Here is a 22,535-nt window from a genome sequence, read left to right as displayed (position 1 = left end):
ACAATAAGGTGTACAGTTGGGGGAAAAACCTTTTAAGGCTAAAACCCCACGTAACATGCCGCAGTGAAAAAGCGCTGTCGGAAAAACTATGGCGGAAATGCATTGTGGTTTTTCCCTCAGCATTTTTCATAGAAAGTATACAGAGATTTTCACGGCTTTACTTATAGCTATAGGGAAACTGCTGGCGTTTCCATAGGCATAATTGATGTGCTGCAATTTCCAAAACGGCAATGGTTATGGAAATTGTATTGTTTCTGCTGTGTGTGGATGGGATTCCAGCAACTGCAATCCACTTTGCAGGGACTATAAAACCTTTACACCACGTGAGCCTACAGCCTTATGGATAGGGAGTGGTGAGTATGCGTATCTATCTATCTCCTATCTATCTATCTAATATAATATATATATATATATATATATATATATCCATCCATATATGTATATATATAGTACTACCACTTTACTCATAATTTTTATTACTATATTACCTAATATGTAATGTACAGCGGACCACATATTTTTTAAATTCATTGTATTTTCTTTCATCAAGGCTCCTATTCATCTCACATAGAGGGGATATGTAAAGTGTTTTATTGTCAAATCACTTGTCTCACAGCATTAGTTCTAAAGAGCAGCATAAAGGTGTGTAGCCTTCTATAGCCAGTGTAGGGGCTACAATACTACATGATGGTATAGCTGCGTGGCAAACAATCTGCATAGAGTAAACTGCCCTTTGAAATGATGGCTGTTGTGTTTTCCCAGTGAACGCAGTACAATCAGCCAAGACCACAAGGGTGTCCTGACCACATTACATTTACTGACAGTGGCCCACTGGGTAAATCACCTGCCTGTGGATCTGCGACTTGTACATTAAACATAAATGGCATACATTTCCTGCATTGTATTCATATGACAGCACATGCAGTTAAATGATAATTTGCTTGGACTAAATCTAAATGATAATTAAAAAAGAGAATAAAACGATGATATTTACACAATGGACTAAACTGATGAGTGTCATGTGCAATTCCACCTTGTACTCTTTTATAGATTCTTGCATTTACATGGATGCAGCTAACATAGTCAAGTAGCTATTTGACATTGAACCTGAGAGGTTAGCACCGTTACGATCTGTGTTATGTACACCCAAAGATCACACCCAGTATATTCTCACATTGACTCTTCCTACCTTATTTGTGATATATATTTTAATGACTTGCGATTTAAAAAAAACAACAAAAAAACAAAACATGAAATGTTATGATACTGTTTTCTGTGTAATTGTTGGTATTTTAGTGGCACTATTGCACACAGAACCTATGGATTGTTCTTGCTAGTGTCCAGGTTTATATAGGTTTCATACTTAGAACTCAATACAAACAGCATAATAACTGGTACATATCTCTTATAAATCTTTAAAAATTTCAGCCATTTGTGTACTTTTACATTTTTGTTTCTACCTTTTATTATATATTACTTTTGTCTTCTAAATTTCTAAAAAGTCCTTACTTTAATAGCTTCAATTTCTTATTTTTTTTTTTATATAATCACATTTATTTTCTTATTTATCTCTAATAGATATAGAATAAAACAGACTATTGCAGTTAGTGTTCCCCTTCTATCAACTGAAAACATTTATTAGTGAAGCCTCTTCTAACAGCATTTGCATTATATTTGTTGCTTCTTAGATTTGCTTTAAAGGGTCATCCGGTTTATTGTTGAGAATATGGGACAAATTACAGGATGCATCAATACAAACGTTCCTATATCCTGTTTACATTCAGCACCATTTATCTGATTTATTTTTAGATCATTGACCCCGGATGTTACATTTACAAGCTCACTAGCCCTTCCCTGTGAGCAGTTCAGTCAGCAATTGAAATGTCACATCAGTACGTGACCTGCTTGCTGCTTGAAGTCACTCATATGACCTTGGATGTGGGAGTTATTTATTACCTGGTAAGATATGCAGTTCTGCAAGGACTGAAGAAGAAATCTGACACAACACAAACCCCAGGGAGGGAGTTTACATACAGGCAATGCATGTATATCTTGTTATTTAATTCCAGCGGAGAGTGGAAAAAGGAGGGGTACACCGAGGGTGAGAGCAAGAAAATGAAGTAGCATGGGGTATGTAGTTTTTCCAAAGATTCACTGCATGTAAATAACAGTGATACAAGGAGTAGCAAGGGAAATAAAGCCAAGCAAAGGGTGAAGAAGGGAACATACAGTGTTTATCACTACTGTGGATGTATTTGCAAATAATATTTGGAAGATGGATAACCCCTTTAATTACTTTATTGTAATTCATATAATATGTAGAGATTCAAATTAAGTTCTTATCTGTATAATGTTGTTGTACTGAGATATTAGTGATTACTTCTTGTTGATTTCAAGGGGTTCGTGTAGATGCATACACTACAGTTCATACACTTTACAAAATGTAACTTACCTGCCATGTCAATGGCAAAAGGTCTGTCTGCTCTCCATCCTGTGTACCAACCCACAACCTTTCCATTTTCTACAACTGGACGTTCATACCGTCGCCCACCAACAAGGCCCACTGGCCAAACTGAGACTTTTTGAGTTGTGCGCATCTGTTAAGAATAAATATGAATATGATATGAATATACAAGAACGTTTTATTGTGAAAAAATGATGTGAATGGTCAATGGTGAATTATACTTTGCTTTATAATCAGTATTTGACAGTGGAAAGACTTTCCAATCTCTCGACTATTTACCCACTACTCAAATGAGATAGACTTGGATATCTTGTTCATAATGGTCATGTGCACAGTCATGTAACTTTATTGTGTACTGTGCTAGTGGTGCATGTATGCTATTCATACCATGACCAAATATTACATATGTACTGTAATGTAAGAGCCTGCGACAGACAAGAGGACCGCATATATGTATTTATTTATACAATCACTATATTCCCAGAAGATTGTATATAACTGAACTTCCGCTGTCTTCTTTTTACAGTACTATGGTAAGTATTGATATAACCTTTGACTTTATAGCACCCTAATATTATGAGCACCATGCAAACTCCATTCACAGGCAAGCAAAAAGATAATTTACAACATGTCTATGGACTTTATAATATAAATAGTGTTTCCTATATGTCCTAAGTAGCACAGATAGGTTAAGTTTATCGTCAACCCTAATGGACAAACCAGAGACAAATAAATAATAACAACAATTAGCAGGTTGAGATCCCTTAAAAAACTCCAGAGACAATGGGTAGGCATGTTTTATTTCTCTGTTGGATATTCCTGAATATGTATGAGTTGAGTTTATGAGTTGAGGTCCGTGTTCCCCAAAAAAGTAGTCTTGCTATCAGGAACCTGCAACCATATTATTTGGATATGACTATGGTGACTTGCACATACTCTTGTGGGTTAAATAGTTGCATAGTTATCATGATTGAAAAAAGACATATGTCCATCGAGATTAGCTCCCTGTCCTGTGAGTCCATACCCCTTTTAATACGTGACAATATCATACTGGCCTTACAAGCAACTGATTGACATTACATGGTGTTATTTAATCTATGATCTACAAGTAGACTCCGGTCCTTTTATGCCAGTAGACCTACAATGCATCCTCCATGACTTTCCTGGAATGTTTGCTTAGTTCTAAGACCTCTTCTTCTTAATGACTCCATTAAATTTCCTTACTTCAGGGATATCTCAGACTTCCTGTTTCTTAGAACCATGTCAGGTTTTCTCCCTATAGTCCCATCTACGTTTATGACTGAACAAAAGATTTTCTTGCTAGTCCTTTGTGCAAACCCTCAGTCAGAGGATGAGAATAAGCTTCAACTCTTCAATGTCAGGAGAGTTCCTTTGGCTAGGTGGATTTGAAAAATCATTCAAGATTGCTATACAATGAGGGTCTGGATTCCCCTGCTCTCAAGGCTCCCTCTACCAGATCTGCAGCCACATCATGGGGCGAGTATGCTCAGGTTCCTCATGATCAAATATGTAAAGCAGTCATCTGGTATGATCCAAACTCATTTGTTTTACACTATTGCTTGTACCTCTTGGTTTCAGTAGGCTCAGTCTTTGGCAGGATGGTGCTCTGTGGTTCAAAACTCCCACCCCTAATGTGTTACTTCTTATGTCCCATCTGTGCTACATTTAGGACATATAGGAATATGGAAATTAGGTTTCCTATAGTCTAAGGTCAGTGTCCCTCTTCTATAAATGTATTTGGTTATTGATGCAAAACTAAACTGCAGAAATATAACCATATCCACCTTATGGAATTTCATGTACCAGTGGGGCTTGTAAAATAAGGCGTCTCATCCTTTATTGGATCAACCCATCATACACTTACATAAGAACTCTATTTTAATTATTGTGTATCTATACACTGTAGTATTAAACTCGGTAAGTGGATAACACTTTTGTCCCACGCTAAATGTTGGCTGTCTATTTTCCCAATATTAACAATAATACGAAATGAAAAATCCTTTTCATCATGCAGAAATGCTTTAGGAATCAAAACCTCTCAGCCCTAAATGTGAAAGCTGACATGAAAGCAGAGGGATATGAGATGTGTACTTCCCATTTGTCAAACCCTTTCAGACTTTCAAGCATAAAACACATTTTGGAGTGTTTTTTCATCTTTCGCTGATAAAATTTCCAGGAAGATTTAAGAGTGATGGCCTCTTTGGAACATACACTTATGTGTTTGGCTTCAGAGAAAAATGTTGAGAGATAGATCGATTAAAAGCAATCAATATAGGGGCAAGTAAATACTATACATACAACCATATAACAGTTCACTTGCTTATGTTGTTATGTAGCTTTACACATCTTTTCATTATGTTGAGCCCAAAGGCAGCATCACTTATACCAGCTGGTATTAGAAGATGCTACTAAACAAGCTAAACGATACACATTAATACATCTAAATATTGTACAAATAGGAAAATTATTATAACTGTGAATGAATGTGACTGATGTTACATCATCTTGATACTGTTCAAAGCACTCATGGGTCCTGTAACTAAAGTCCAGTATGACCGTCACAACTTCTCCTAATGCCTGCCAGCCATGGCTTGTCTGTAACTTTCGGCAACATTACTGGGTCTCTACCACAGTGTATTGCTAAATTTTTACAGGTCTATTAGAGGATGCTTACTCCAATTGGAGGCTATATGAGTTTGGGCTGCCAATAAAATATATTGGAGCAACTTAAATTGGGAGAATTTCAAATTAGGGGGCTTAAGATTAAAGAGAAATAAGGGGGCCTGAAAAAGAAATGATTGTCCAAAAAGCCATTGCTGAATTGGATGGATAGCCAGCCAATAGCATCAGGCATGAGGGCAGGACCACCACACATGGAGTGTAGTACCCAAGACATTACTGCCTCTGAAACAGTGGTTCTTAACCAGGGTTCGATCGAACCTTAGGCCATATGCACGGTTCATTTTGTGTACCAGTAAAAACCATATACCTATGTCTTGAATTTGGAAATAAATCATATTTTATTTATCACTAAAGAAGGGTTCGGTGAATGTGCATATAAAACTGGTGGGTTCGGTACCTCAAACAAGGTTAAGAACCACTGTTCTAAAACAATGGGGCGAGATAGTAGGGAAGAAGTTATGGAGGTGATGGGGGACCAAATAAGTCCTATGATGTACTTTTATGGAGGACTCTATAAGGGTGACCTGCCAACGGCCTTTGGTAATCCATGTACAGCAGTCAACGCATTGGGCAGGGGTAAGGGTTTTATCCAGGTTTCGCTCCCAAGCTTGACGTCAGGTGGTGGGGAGTTAAGCAAACCATATATAAAGGAGAGGGAACCTCTTTTATCTGCCCTGAACAAACCTAGTCTTTGGAAGTTATAGGGAGCAACCTCAGGATTGAGTGGTATGAGGGAATGTAAGAAGAGGAATATCTGTGCAGTCTGAAAAGCCTCTAAAGTGTGCAGGGAAAAAGTACTAGTTAAGCAGTGTTTGTGAAGATCTGCCAATCCCAGAAAAAGTCATTAAGATAGGGAAACTGGGCGAGGAGGAAAAAAGGGGATTGTTGAGTATTGATATAAAAAGTGAGATTGGACCGTGTAACCCATATTGGAAGCGGACCGTCCTCCATAACTGCAACATGTAATCAGTCACTTGAGCAGCGGTTGAGATAGTTGGGAGGCTATATAATATCTATAGAGGTGAGGAAACAAGAGTCCACCCAGTCTCTTATGAAAATACATAACACAGTGTCGTATATGCTGCTTCTTATGTGCCCAGATTACATTATAAAACTGAGTTTGCAGAGCAAGCAGGGATGTAGAGTATACTGGAGTGGTAGGGTGCAGAAAAGATACAGAATATGCAGTAGGGTAAACAGTTTAACCGAATGGCCGAATGGATACATCCTATCTAAGAAAGTATGGGTGAGTGCCAGGCATCTAAGTCGTTCAGAAGCTTAGGTATTAATATTCCATAATTCCATGTAAAATGGGCATCTAGGGAATTAGAGAGGTTAACGCCGAAATACAGAAGGTATTTATCTCTGGTCTGAAAGCCAAAGTTCAGGGAGATCAGTGGCAGAGCGGACATTACAATGCATGATTTCTGACAGACATATTAAAGGGGTTGTCCTATCACAAGGATCCTATCTATACTGTTTGTTGATGTGAATGTAATTCTTTTCCTAAATACATTGCTTCAGCAAAACTGCTTTGTTTGTCCACTATCTTACTTTATTAATTTTTTTTTTTTACACATCCCTTGACTTATCAGTCTGCTCTCAGGGGGGAGGGAGGAGGGGCTAAGTGCACGGGAGCGAGCCTGGAAGGGGGGGGGTAGTTTACCCTTTGGGGGGAAGGGGCCACCAATACAGACCCAGCATCCGCTGTAATAGAGAGAGGCGGATGCCGGGTCTGTATTCGCATTGTGAAGGCTAGACTGGTCTATGAGCGTGCAACGCAAGGCCAGCGGCATCTCGCCGCTGGCTTTGCATATGTAACCCCACCCACCAATGACGCAACAAAGTCGGAAGACAGAAGAATTTACAGCAACGAAGACTGGTGAGTATGCGACGTGGGAATATCCCTTTACGTTTAAAGCTTGATCATCTGGTGAACTGAGAGAGTGTATTAATTAAATTAGGGGGAGAAACCAAGGGGTTAGTGATGGTTAATAGCATATTGACATTGCCTCCAATCTGCACACCCTGAATATAAGGGTCAGAGTGGATTGCAATCGTCACGGGCTCAATAGCCAGCCCAATACAGTGGGAGATAGAGAACAGCTCTGGCAGGTGCTACAGCAAATTTGCATGGGAATAGGGGAATCAGTAGGAAGCTTCAGGTATGTGTGAGGGTCACAGTAGAGCTTAAAGCGCTCTCTGGAAAGTGACCAGTTATGCCCATGAATTTCAGAACGTGGGTCAGGTATGTCCAAGATAAGCTATCAAAGGCCTTTTCAATATCAAGGGCTAGAAGGGAAATGGGCTTATGGTGGCTATTGGCCCATTGAATGATGTTACACAACTTTTGGACATTATCAGAGGTCTGTCTTCCTGGAATAAAACATACTTGGTCAGAGTGAGCTAGGGATGGCAGGAATCTGTTCGTTTGCGACACAAGGATAGAAGAAAACAACTTTATATCTACATTTAGGAGAGAAATAGGAATATAGTTAGATGTTCCAGGTGTTTACCAGAAGGAAGTTTGGTGTCACAGTGCCCATTAAGTGCAATGCAATTGACGGCCAGCCACCATAATCTTCGTTTGCAGAGGTGTCATGAACAAGAACCCTGAACTGTCATGGATAGGAACTACATAATCTTTTCCACTAAATTCAGGTTTTCTTTGGGATCCAACAATCATCATGTTTGAGTATGATCATTTCAGTTCTGCTTTTCCTGTTGAGCAACACACTGCCTCAACCGCTGGGGTGATGATCTGGAGAACCATTCTGTAACACAGTCTGCCACCCCTAATAGTGATACAAGGGCTACTAAGGGTACATTCACACTGAGTTTTATTATGCAGGCTGAAATAATCTGCTTCAGGAATTAGAAAAACTGTGCTGCATTTTTTTTTTTGTTTTTACGTGTGTGTTTTGGTCACAGTTATTGATGTATCTTTTTTTTTTTTTGGGGGGGGGGGCACACGGTGGCTCAGTGGTTGCACTGCAGCCTTGCAGCACCGGAGTCCTAGGCTCAACTCCTGCCAAGGGCAAAAAAAACATCTGCAAGGAGTTTGTATGTTCCCCCCATGTTTGCATGTATTTCCATCCCATATTCCAAAGACATACTGATAGGAAAAAAAATGTACATTGTGAGCCCTATGTGGGGCTCACAATCTCCAGAACCCCCCCCCCTTCCCCCCAAAAAACAGTTATTGATGTGTTTTTGATACTGTTGTTTTTTACTCCCACCCACTGCATGGGCTTGGAAACTTCACTTTAAAAAAACACTAGCGGTTTTTGATGTGTTTTTTAGTAATGTCTTAGCAAGATTGCAAATTTGACCTGACCGGTCACCAGATTTATTGTCGCTCATTTATGGGATCAGCTGATACAAAAGCTTCAGCAACCTATTACTGTAAGCAATCTACATCTTTGGGCAAATGTGCCACAGGATACCACACGGAAATTGTATGCGCATCTCTTATACAGCAGAGCTGAGCGTGCAGCAAGGTTTTCTGGTGCAGTAGTGTTGGCCGTGTGCTCAGTTTGGCTGAATTTTCGGTGTAGCCGAGCTGAGCGCACAGCCAGCACTGCTACATCTCGGCATAGGAATGCATTGACCAGCGTTGATTGGCTGAATGCCATACAGTGTACAACATTCGGCCAATCAACGCTGGTTCTGCCGGAGGAGACGGAGTCTAAGATCGGTCCACAGCAGTCTCCATTCTGGTCCGATCTTAGACTCTGCCTCCTCACAGACGAGCCTCCGGCAGAACCAGCGTTGATTGGCCGAATGCTGTACTCTGTATGGCATTCGGCCAATCAATGCCGGTCAATGCATTCCTATGGGAAAAAGTCAGCTCGCGCATATCGCAAGCTGACAGGGATCCCGACCAGATAGAGCCCCAAAGAGCTGGGTGAGTAACATTCCCACCTAAATAAAGGTAATCCCTAGCTAACCCTGCCTGTACATCTATCTCTGTCTCACAGTCACATAGTTCACAGTCTCATATGAACCGGATATTAAATCCACTGTTCGTATAAATTGGAGGTCACCCGATTTAGCCAGCCAATTACTTTTTCCGATAGTTTTTTATGCCTCCGTTGTCATACTTCTTGTCCCATCTCCCCAGCGCAGTTATTTGTGCAAAAAAAAGCACCAGGGAAGGTGGGAGGCGAATCGAATTTAGTGAGTTTGCCACCTGGTGTTCGACTGGAATCAAACATCTCGAACAGCCTGATATCCGATCGAACATGTACTCGATTGAACGCTGTTCGCTCATCTCTAGTATCCAAGCAAGAAAGAGCTCAACAGAATACTAGAGCCTCCTTTTAATTGTACAGTTTCCCCCCAATAATCCATTTCCTATAATATTGTATTCATATATTTATAATTATTACATTACATTTCATCCAACAATTCATTCTTGGTGTGTTATTTTTGTTTGTCAATAAGTGTATTTCATATCACAGAGACCTTTACACATGGCCAATACATTTAATATTAAGAACAAGTAGCACTTCCTTTAGTATGCCTTAGTATTGACAACTCTATTGATATTCATCATACATGAGCTACTTTACAGAGAGTGGAACAAAAATATGTTTTCAGTATTTTGTCATTTGGTCTCCATGCCAACCAAGATTTTACACTGATATGTAATGCTATAATAATGATAACGTGTGGAGAAAAAGCACGAGGAAAATTATTTACTGAAATTCTGCTATATTCTCTTAACTAATTTATGTTAATAAAGATAATTAAACCCCCTCATAGATTCTCTTTACGGGAAACAAACACAGAGACTTGACTTCAGTTGTCATATATTGAATATATTTAATGCAATAAATTCTTTATATGAAGTGGCAGTTACTCATTATCTCTCCTGCCAGTTATCAGATGATGAAGACATTAGAGAAATAAGTAACATTGATTAAATACATTATCAAATGGCCTATATACTGCACAGACCGCTGTCGTTGGAGGCTTTTAAGAAATTACTTGCTTTCCAAAAACCCGTTTCTCATTTTAATTATCTAGAATGTTTCCAAGCTGACATTCACATGTACAAGTAAGTCTCTTCACATCATGCTATGCATTTAGCATATAGTGCATTTAGGATTTCTCTTGTAGTGTATGCCCTAACGTGCCTATATACATATATATGTACACACAGTCCAGTAAATTAATGTGACCACCTGTCAAAATCCAGAATAAGCACCTTTGGCAGAGCGGACCACTGTGAGACGTGCAGGAAGAGAGGGGATGTTGTGATGATGTTCACTGGGATGTTGAGCCATGCCTACTCCAGTGCCGTATCCAGCTGCGCTAGGTTATGTGGTTGAGTATCCATGGCATGAACAACCCGATCGAGGTGGTCCCACAGATTCTCGATTGGGTTCAAGTCCAGGGAATTTGCTGGCCAATGGAGTACAGTAAACTCATCCTGGTGCTCCTTGAACCACGCACGTACACTGTGAGCTTTATGACTCGCCACATTGTCCTGCTGGTAGATGCCATCATCCTGAGGAAAAACAATTTGCATGTAGGAATGAACATGGTCCGCAAGGATAGATGCATACTTGTGTTGATCCATCGTGCCTTCCACAATGATCAGTGCACCCAGATGGCTGATGACACGTGCCTTCTGAGATTGGTTATTTAACGTTGACGTCAAAAGTAGGCGGTGGTCACATTAAAATGACTTGCTCTGTATATACACACGTAGACAAATTGTTGGTACCCCTCGTTTAATGAAAGGAAAACCAACAATAGTCACAGAAATAACTTGAATCTGACAAAACTAATTTGCCAAACTACCTGTTGACACAAAGCTTCTGGGAGAATGTCATATGGAAAGATGAAACAAAAATTGAATTTTTTGGCAAGGCACATCAGCTCTATGTTCACAGACAGAAAAATGAAGGCTATCTTGAAAAGAACACTGTCCCTACTGTGAAACATGGAGGAGGCTCTGTTATGTTCTGGGGCTGCTTTGCTGCATCTGGCACCGGGTGTCTTGAATCTGTGCAGGGTACAATGAAATCTCAAGACTATCAAGGGATTCTAGAGAGAAATGTGCTGCCCAGTCTCAGAAAGCTTGTCAGGCAGATGTCTGATTACTGTGCTGTGACTATAACGAGCGGCACCTGTGTACTCATCACATGACCATGGACTGTAAATCACATGACCATAGTCAGAGTTTTATCCTCTAGAAGTAACAGAATGAATGACAGCAAGCCGAAATCTAGAAAACCGTGAGGAATTGATACAGAAAGTATATTGGAAAATTGTATATCTTTTTATTGTACATTTGTTTGTCAATATTGGTCTGAAAGTGGCCAAGCCCTTTAAAGTACACTGACTGGTGATGGCTCATACAGCTTTATGTATACATGTAATCAAAATAATCTTTATCATAAAAAAGGCTGATCCATTGTACAAGCAATGCTACCCCTGTACATCCCTCTACCTCACGGATTGTAAGCTCTTGCAAGCAGGGTCTTCAATTCCATTGTGGAATTGACTTATTCTGTAATTTCTCATTTTGTCTGTACTTTAACCCTACGATTTGTAAGGAATATGTTGGCGCTATATAAATTAAATGTATTATTATTATTTATAGACTGGGTTTTTGGGCCCATCTATACAGAACATGCACATCTTTACATACATCAATGATTACACAGGTCAACAGCATTTTTGGGGCCAAAGATATTTCAACGAATTTAGGGTAACTTTGGGGTGCTGATTCTGAATATGTCATCAGTTTTGCCAGATTGGCTCAAGTTTTTGAGATTTGAGATTCCATGTTAGGATACTCCCATTTTCGTTTCTTATGCTTATTGAATCCTTGCACTTGCACTGCACAGAAATAACAGTCATCATGATGATTTTTTTGCTCTCTCCACACCATTGGAACACCAAATTTGAAGCTTTTTCTTTGTCCTTTGCTCCATTTTCGTAATAATTCGATACATGCTTTGCACACTATGTGTGGTGCCCAAGACTTGTCTTGGTCCTCAAGCATAACCTCAAAATAGGCCAAATACACTTTTTTTTATGAAGTCTGTTATGTTTCTTCTATGTTTTTGCAGTGTATATTCACCACAAATGTAACAGAATGAGTCTGGATCGTTAAGACAACTTCTTCTTGATGAGTTCATGCTTTTCATTGGAAAACAGACAACAACATAAAGTTAGTGCAAAAATCAAGCTATGAACAAACTTTTAGAACACTAATTAACAAAAAACTATATTGAGAACTGCTCAGTTCAAGTACTAATCCAAAGAAATTAATGAGATGATGCGTCGCATTTACCAACAAGTGCTATAAATAAGATACCAAAAATCTCAAAAACTTGAGCCAATCTGGCAAAACTGATAGCATATTCAGAATCAGCACCCCAAAAATACCCCAAATTCATTAAAATATTTTGGACACCAGTAAATTTTTTTTTGTTGTTGACCTGTGTTATTAAACATGCAGGAGATACCCTCAATAAGGTCAAATCAGAATAGACCCCAGAGGCAGGTAGTTAGCTCCAAAAGTCTACTAAAAGCTACAAAAGCTACTGTATGTGCCACAGCCTCCGCCAAAGAGTATTCTTTGGTACCTAGTATAAGTTCATACTAGATACAGTGGGAATGTAGAAAATGATTTGTCCTCTACCTTATACTTTATTGAAAGGAATGATATATTATTCCTTTGATCACAAATGTGTATTCACTAAAGCAGAATCTTTAAGAAAGGACAAATAGTTTGAAAGTTTCTTTACAAAAGAGGAAGATATTCATTTGAACAAGATGTGTTACATATAGCAATCAGGCTAAAGTAACAATTACCTCCGAGCCAGTTGCTATATAACATGTGAGTGCCATGAAATATTCCTCTGGAAAAGTAGATTGGTCACTAAATGTGATATGTAATGATTCATATATCTATGCGGTGATAAGTCTCTGCCAACTCTAAGTGTAACACAGCTCTATAATGTGCCACATCCTGTAAGAATGTGAGCTATGCAATGCTAACAGCCGTCTTCTCATATACACTCACCGGCCACTTTATTAGGTACACCTGTCCAACTGCTCGTTAACACTTAATTTCTAATCATCCAATCACATGGCGGCAACTCAGTGCATTTAGGCATGTAGACATGGTCAAGACAATCTCCTGCAGTTCAAACCGAGCATCAGTATGGGGAAGAAAGGTGATTTGAGTGCCTTTGAACGTGGCATGGTTGTTGGTGCCAGAAGGGCTGGTCTGAGTATTTCAGAAACTGCTGATCTACTGGGATTTTCACGCACAACCATCTCTAGGGTTTACAGAGAATGGTCCGAAAAAGAAAAAACATCCAGTGAGCCGCAGTTCTGTGGGCGGAAATGCGTTGTTGATGCCAGAGGTCAGAGGAGAATGGCCAGACTGGTTCGAGCTGATAGAAAGGCAACAGTGACTCAAATAGCCACCCGTTACAACCAAGGTAGCCAGAAGAGCATCTCTGAACGCACAGTACGTCGAACTTTGAGGCAGATGGGCTACAGCAGCAGAAGACCACACCGGGTGCCACTCCTTTCAGCTAAGAACAGGAAACTGAGGTTACAATTTGCACAAGCTCATCGAAATTGGACAATTGAAGATTGGAAAAACGTTGCCTGGTCTGATGGGTCTCGATTTCTGCTGCGACATTCGGATGGTAGGGTCAGAATTTGGCGTCAACAACATGAAAGCATGGATCCATCCTGCCTTGTATCAACGGTTCAGGCTGGTGGTGGTGGTGTCATGGTGCGGGGAATATTTTCTTGGCACTCTTTGGGCCCCTTGGTACCAATTGAGCATCGTTGCAACGCCAAAGCCTACCTGAGTATTGTTGCTGACCATGTCCATCCCTTTATGACCACAATGTACCCAACATCTGATGGCTACTTTCAGCAGGATAATGCGCCATGTCATAAAGCTGGAATCATCTCAGACTGGTTTCTTGAACATGACAATGAGTTCACTGTACTCCAATGGCCTCCACAGTCACCAGATCTCAATCCAATAGAGCATCTTTGGGATGTGGTGGAACGGGAGATTCGCATCATGGATGTGCAGCCGAGAAATCTGCGGCAACTGTGTGATGCCATCATGTCAATATGGACCAAAATCTCTGAGGAATGCTTCCAGCACCTTGTTGTATCTATGCCACGAAGAATTGAGGCAGTTCTGAAGGCAAAAGGGGGTCCAACCCGTTACTAGCATGGTGTACCTAATAAAGTGGCCGGTGAGTGTATATATATAATGTAACACATTCATGAATGTCATCACTCAAAATCCACCTTACATATCAAATCCCATAATGTTCATTTTCAGTTCCTATGTTTTCATGGCGCGTTTTCATATTCTTTAGGGTCGTCCATGAACTTTATTTCTGTTTGCAAAAATATTCCACATTACTAGTAATAAAAATAAAAATGTAAGATATGGAGGTGGGAAAAGTGGAAAAATTTAAGGTTTATTATTATTTATTAAATATTAGAGATGAGCGAGTAGTATTTGATCGAGTAGGTATTCGATCGAATACTACAGTATTCAAAATATTCGTACTCAATCAAATACTACTAGCTATTCGCATTAAAGATTCGATTCAGAGCCAGCGTTGATTGGCTGAATGCTATACAGTGTATAGCATTTGGCAAATCAACGCTGGTTCTGCAGCAGGCTCGTCCTTGATAGTCGGGAGAGCTGGCAGCTTGCTGTTACGAGGCAGCTGACTTTTTCTCATATGAATGAATTGACCAGCGGTGATTGGCCAGTGTACAGCATTCGGCCAATCAACGCTGGTCCTGCCAGAGGCTCGTCTGTGAGGAGGTGGAGTCTAAGATCAGACCACAGCAGTCTCCATTGTGGCCCGATTTTAGACTCCGCCTCCTCACAGACAAGCCTCTGGCAGGACCAGCGTTGATTGGCCGAATGCTGCACACTGGCCAATCAACGCTGGTCAATTCATTCCTATGAGAAAATGTCAGCTCCCTCGTAGCATGAAGCTGCCAGCTCTCCTGACTAGCAAGGACGAGCCTGCGGCAAATCAACGCTGGTTCTACAGCAGGCTCATCCTTGCTAGTCAGGAGAGCTGGCAGCTTGCTGTTACGAGGGAGCTGACTTTTTATCAGCGCAACTGCAAGCACTGTGCAGTTAAAGCGCACGGACCCCATAGACTATAATGGGGTCCGTGCACTTTAACTGCAAAGCGCCTCCTAAACACTCTCCTCCTGCTGTTCAGGGACTTGGTGACTCTCGTTTAGTCGAATAGTGGTTTCCTCTGAAACGAGCATTTTTTCCCATAGACTATAATGGGATTTGATATTCGATCGAGTAGTCGAATATTGAGGCTCTACTCGAAATGAATATCAAATCTCGAATATTTCACTGTTCGCTCATCTCTATTAAATATGCCTTTCCTCTGAGCCCATTAAAACCATCTTACACTACAGTATGTGATCAAAAGTATCCGGACACCTGGCTGAAAATGACTTACAAGTTTGTGGTGCCCTCCATCGGTAATGCTGGAATTCAATATGGTGTTGGCCCACCCTTAGTCTTGATGACAGCTTCCACTCTCGCAGACATATGTTCAATCAGGTGCTGGAAGGTTTCTTGGGGAATAGCAGCCCATTCTTCATGGAGTGCTGCACTGAGGAGAGGTATCGATGTAGGTCGGTGAGGCCTGGCACGAAGTCGGCGTTCCAAAACATCCTGGTGTTCTATAGGATTCAAGTCAGGACTCTGTGCAGGCCAGTCCATTACAGAGATGTTATTGTCATGTAACCACTCCGCCACAGGCCGTGCAGTATGAACAGGTGCTTGATCGTGTTGAAAGATGCAATCGCCATCCCCGAATTGCTTTTCAACAGTGGGAAGCAAGAAGGTGATTAGAACATCAATGTAGACCTGTGCTGTGATAGTGCCATGCAAAACAACAAGGGGTGCAAGCCCCCTCCATGAAAAACATGACCACACCATAACACCACCGCCTCCGAATTTTACAGTTGGCACTACACACGCTGGCAGATGACGATCACCGGGCATTCGCCATACCCACACCCTGCCATCGGAACGCTACATTGTGTACCATGATTTGTCACTCCACACGTTTTTCCACTGTTCAATCATCCAATGTTTACGCTCCTTACACCAAGCGAGGCGTCGTTTGGCATTGACCTGCGTGATGTGTGGCACCCAATCACCTTACCACGTTTGAAGTCTATGAGTTCCGCGGAGCGCCCCATTCTGCTCTCTCACAGTGTCTAATGTCTACTGAGGTCGCTGATATGGAGTACCTGGCAGTAGGTGGCAGCACAATGCACCTAATATGAAAAACGTATGTTACGTAGGATACTTTTGATCACATAGTGTATATATTTTGTATGGCTACCCACATTTTAGGGGAAAGGACAAATAGTAAAGTAATTTTACCCCTTTATCTGTGCAGATGACTTCCACTGGAAAAATATAGAATTGATAGTGTGGAATTATTATTATTATTATTAATGAAATTGCATCTATTAAGCCTTATATATATCTAGAATCTCAATATAATGTAGTATACAATGTTTTGTTGTACTTCAAAATACTGTCAATGTATGGTGAATGAATAATACACCAGTAAATAACAGAGCTAAACTGAGACTGATTAAGGCTGGATTCACACCAGCATTCGCAGTCCGCTTGGGGACTCCATCCCCGAATTCGCTTGAAAAATGCAAAGAGAAAAGTCCACCAAGCAGGACTTATTTCTCCACATTTTTCAGACAGAAACCAGGTGGAAACCTAGCTGACCCCATTATCGTCTAGGAACCTAGCATAACAAACTCAAATAGTGACAATAAAATAGTCAAAGATCAAATACAGTCATACTCTCATCCAAGATGGTGATGCTGACAGCGACCTTTATCTTTCCATTTTCACTCTTTTTGTCTGTATCTTCAAGAATCCTCTCTAGAAACTAGAAACCTAGCTCTATGAATTAGCTAACTATCTTAAATGGAAAGAACTGCAGACTATTTTCTTTGTGTCTATTGTTTATGCTTGGAAGATGCCTGCAGTCAGCTGAAAGGAATTTCCTGTGTACATGTACCTTATTACCATCTCCCCATGAGCTAAGGGAAGCATGGACAACATGAGGCAGATAAAGCATGGAGGAGAAACGTGCATGAAATTGCGGATGTCTTCTTTCTAGGAAATATTTCTGGTGTCTATTGTTCGGGCTTGGAATATGCCTGAAATCGGCCGACTGGAATTTCATTTTTTACTGTGGACACGTGGGACTCTGTTACAGCCTCTCTTACCCCCCCCAAGAGTTAAGTATGCATGGTAAGAGAGCAGATAGTATGGAGGAATAATCAGCACCCTGTCTCCCTGGATGGCTTCAGACTTCTTTGGGCAGGTAGAACACATGACCACAATAAGAAGATAGGAGGAGGGCTTGCGATGAAAGATGGTAAACTTTTTGGGACATTTTTGTAGTTAAGGAACAATAGTGCTGATACAAGATATTGAACTATGAGCTGTGAGCAGGAGATCTTACTACCTACCAAAGGAACTACCACATGTTATTGTGATAGCTGCAAATGTCTCCCACCTCTTCAATAAGCTGTTTATGCCTGTTATGTCTACATGCTGTGCCCCCCTCCTGTTATCCTCAAACCACAGTCGGGCTGTATTATCAATATCACTTTGCACAGAGAACTAAATGATCCTGAAATTTGTCTTTTCTCTTTCTTTTTAGTTGCTATGACTCCTAGTATCTCTCTATCTGCCTTGAGCTTGTATGTATTTTCTCTTGCTATATACTACTGTACTATTCATGATGCTGTATCACACTGAATTTCCCCACTGTGAGACTATTAAAGGATTATCTTATCTAATCTTATCAAATAGCAATCCTAGTGGTCAATAGAAACTTAGTGCACCATCAATACTGATTAAAGGCAAAGGCACAAAATACAAGAATTAAATCCAGTCACTCATGAATGATATAAATGATTGTAGTTGTCCACTTTCTCTTGTTTCTCCATCTGACCCAGACCACCATGATGACTATCTTTCACCTTTGTAAAGTGTGTCTCTATCATCCCGTTCCTCCCAGACACATGCAGCAGCAGCTCAGCACAGTAAGGCCTTGTTCACATCTGCGTCAGTAAACCGTTCGGGGTAGTCCCCCCCCCCCCGAATGGACTACCGAAGTCATTTGCAAGCGGTGTGCAGTGAAAGCATATGGATCCCCATAGACTATAATGGGGTCTGTGTGCTTGCCGCCAGATCTCCGCAGGGAACATGCGGACAGGAAAGTAGATCAAAATCTACTTTCCTGTCCGCATGACTCATGCTGATAGAGCCCCTTTAATTCAATTTGTAATATTGGTATAATTTGTACTACTGAGAGATGCAGTAGTGACTGTTGCCTAGAGACCTGATAGACGTACAGACATCACCTCAAGGTGACGAGTAAATAATTTATATATTTCTATTACTTTGGCTTATATTGAATACAATACAACTTATCATTCCACATTAGATGTGAACCTACCAAGATGCCCACAAGTTTGTGGCCTGACTTTAGCCTGCCTCTATAGTGAGAATAAATAGTGTACTTTGTATCGACTACACTGTGCCCTATTTGGAATATTGCGAAATTCAACATCTTGAGGCAGATGCTTATGCCCATGGAGCACATAATTGTTTTCTTGACATCATATAAAGTTAGAGTGAAATCTGCATTAAATTCTAGCACTGAGAGAACAGCATCATAGTCTGTCTTTCATTTTCTGTCATGTAAAGAGAGTTACATTGACTCTGTGTTATCAGCAGGACGGCATTATTTATTTTATTCCCAGCATTTGGATTTCCACCAATATTCTCTTGGTTGATTTTTTTTTACAGTTTTCTAAAGTTACTTTTCTCTTGTTGTCCTTAGTTACAACAAATGAGAAATTTCAATTAAAAGGTCACTTTGGATTTAAAATGTGCATTTATTATCTGTGAGCAACATAACAGCAATAGCTCAGGGATTTGCTGCGGCTTCTGAAAACGTTATGGAGTAATCCAAGGCTTCTTTTATTTCTCAGTAGAGTCTCTTGTGCTTTACATTTGGCAAAATAATTGTTTTTATTATGTAGATGCTTGCTGTGTTCTTGGGTGCAGGAGATTTCCAATTATCTTCATTGTTTTGGGAGCTGGGGCTCTTGCCACCTTTTGCTTTTTAAGTAACAATTTGTAGCTTTGCTGAATTTAGATCTCTGTTCTCTTGTATTCCTCTATCAGGCACATTATCTCTTGTTCAGTCAATGCATGCCCAGCTTCGTCCTTTTGCTATTATCTTCTCAGTATCTCTAGCTTCAAAATGCTTCTGTATGAAATGCCTGGAGCAGCTCTCTCGGATAAATTATCAGTTCAACTTTCTTGTACATAAAAATAAAGGCCAGTGCTTGTGTTATGTATAAATATGCAAGATGGAAATAATGCTGCCCATGCTTGCCACCCTGGCACTGGTGACATGAATGACGTGCTGACATTGTGACAGTAATTCTATGTGAAGTCTTGTACTCAATTCTTAGCGATCCTAGATCCCAATTAAAATGCAAGTATTCTCAGTAAATGCCAACAGCGTATAGTCCTAATAAATTATATTGATTTATTTTACATTTGTAATGCGTGCATAACCAGAAAGGATCAAGGCATGATCACAATCATCTTGGCGTCATCACCCCATTGTGGTCACAAAGAGATTACAAGCAAATAGTAATTTCAAGATTGTAAGAATTTGGGGTGCTCACCAGAAAATAATTATATCTTCAGTACTAAAATGCCATATAACTAGCTCATTCTGGCACATGAACCTTTGACATGAGACAGCAGTCTATCTCATCTCCAGGGCTCCTGTGCCAGAATAGAAACAATAGTTCATGAATTACTAGCATGATCAAACTTCTTCTACATCACAATCTGCATATATAAAACAAAATAGATGTCACACGAATAGTACACGGTTAAGACACAGATGACATACAAAAATACATTAGGATATACATGTGTTGCTTTCTAGTCCACAGAATGTGCAGCTAGTATGAAAGAAAAGTCCAAGCAAAGGCAAGATCTAAAGGCAGACATTCAGGGGCGAACTTGCAAATAGTATACATATAAAATGGAAAAAATGTCTAAAAATTTAATCTTAGCAGTACTCTCAGCATAAGTATTATGATAGCAGATTTAAAATATTCACCCATACTGTCATGAGACTCTGAGAGTCTGGCGAGACTGTACTGTGCTGTTTTGTTTGTTCATGTGGTTGGTAGTCAGCCACACGTATAGTTAGCTTCATACTGTTTAGTTAGTGCTCAGATGAGCAGGGTTTTATTTAACGTTTTTGCCTGAAGTTAAGAATGTATTTTATTATGTTTATTTTGTACCTGAAGTGAAGGTTAATATATTTGCTCAGAGTCATAAGACTTGCTATTAATCTTGGAGGTCCTTAGTCATGTAGCATAGATTTAATGATAACAAAACACTTGCCTATCTTTGCTCTCTCTTCTGTACTTGTCAGTAAATCTTGCATATGATAAGCATTCTTGGTAACTAAACATAAATATTTATAGGGAATTATGGGAATCAAACTACAGAAAGTTAATTTACAAAGATGGAAACATTTACTCCTTTAGTTGTACTTCCCTGCTTATTACACTGTATATGCTTACATTAGAACATAGGAATAAGGACTCCACCAGTAATGGCCCTCATACCAATCTACGATACATTTAATGAAGACCTTCCACAACCTCCAACAAGTGCAGACCTTTGCAAAAATTAATAGGTGCTTCTACACTGATTCTAGCACAGTTGGATTTTTTTTCTCTAGCCCCCACCATTCCTAAGCAATCAATGCTGTTAGTTTTGGTGCCTGATATGCTATTTAGGTTCTGTACTGACAGGAGGGTGGTGTATCTGAGCTCTAACATTGGCTGCTTCTGGTTGGAGCTCTGAATCATGCACCCTGCCTGACACTATCCGTCCAACATATCATATCTTAAATAGCACATCAGACACCTAAACTAATGCATGAAATGCTTGGGATTGGTGAGGGCTAGAGAGAAAACTCCTACTGCGCTGGAATCAGTGAAGCGGTATCTATTAACACATGCTAAGAACTTGAATTGGTGGATGCGGTGAAAGGCCCACTTTAAGTAGTTAAAAAGAAGCATAGAAATAATATTGTTTGCTTGTTGCCAAATAATGCATTTAAGTGAAGATTCCTTCAGTCATCTTTAGTCATACATATTTATCATCTCACATGAAAACCACCTTGGGCAAGACCTTGTGGCTTGGTCACAAAAACCTAAAAATGAAAACAACATTGATGGAGAGACAAATAAAACTTTCTCTAAATTACTCATAACCGGAACCAGAAATCTTTCCCTCATTCCACTATTCTACATAAATAATACAATATGTGTCCCTGGGCTTAGTACAGTCTTTGTAAAACTTGGTTATTTTATTGCTGAATATTCACTGGCAATGTTTTGTTATTCTTATGAATTCAGCTAGTTATTATGTATACAGAGAGCCCTTAGTGTCTTACATGCGTTTGTGATTGAATCTGGAATGGGATAGTTTGGGTATATATGAGAAGCAGCAGTGTATTCTAGAAGTAAAGTAATTCTAGCATCCATCAGGTTAATAACTTCTGCTGTATTATGGGTGAAAATAAGAAATATACAAAATATACAGATACATGCAATTTTTTAAAGAGGGACTTTCACCATATCCACCAACCCCAGTTCTTAGCATCCTTTAATAGGTGCTGCTCCACTGATACTAAGGCAGTTGGATTTTCTTGTTAGTTTTGGCTAATTTCAGACTAATTATGCCTGTTACTGTCAAGTGGATGTTCTGTGGCAGAAGCAAGCAAGGGGGTTGTGATTCAGAGTGCTTACACTGTCAGCCTCCAGTTGGATAGTGTCATGCCCCCTTGTCTGTTACTGTGTGATACCACCCACTTGACAGTTCACTGTCTAATTATCATATCGGGCATCAAAATTAACAGCACTGATTTTTAGAGAAAAAAAAAATCCAACTGTGCTGGAGTCAGTGGAGCAGGTGGAGTTAGTGGAAGTTGTGAAAGATCATTATTGAAGCCACCATGCTGATTTTCATTAAATAATAATAATAATAATAATAATAATAATAATAATAATATTTATTTATTAAGAACCGCTAATTTCATGTTGCTTTACATATGAAAAGTCTCTATACTTAATATGAAAATGAGCACAATAAGTTAGTAACCAACTGTCACCATGGAAGAGAAGTCCCAGGCTGTGAAAGCTTTCAATCTACAAGGGA

General features: G+C 39.9%; 1 protein-coding gene across 1 annotated transcript in view; it reads right to left on the bottom strand.

Annotated features, from left to right (window-relative positions):
- The window catches only part of B3GAT2 (beta-1,3-glucuronyltransferase 2), a 142,333-nt gene that overhangs the window by 36,695 nt on the left and 83,103 nt on the right, over nucleotides 1-22,535 (bottom strand). Inside the window, exon 2 of the mRNA XM_075268362.1 lies at nucleotides 2,453-2,597. Within this exon, the coding sequence (XP_075124463.1) occupies nucleotides 2,453-2,597 (145 nt within the window). The remainder of the gene's footprint in view (nucleotides 1-2,452; nucleotides 2,598-22,535) is intronic.

Source organism: Leptodactylus fuscus, chromosome 3 (assembly GCF_031893055.1).
Source record: "Leptodactylus fuscus isolate aLepFus1 chromosome 3, aLepFus1.hap2, whole genome shotgun sequence".
NCBI classification, from domain to species: Eukaryota; Metazoa; Chordata; class Amphibia; order Anura; family Leptodactylidae; genus Leptodactylus; species Leptodactylus fuscus.
The sequence above is the reverse complement of the archived record's forward strand: the minus strand, read 5'-3'. Positions and strand labels throughout refer to the sequence as shown.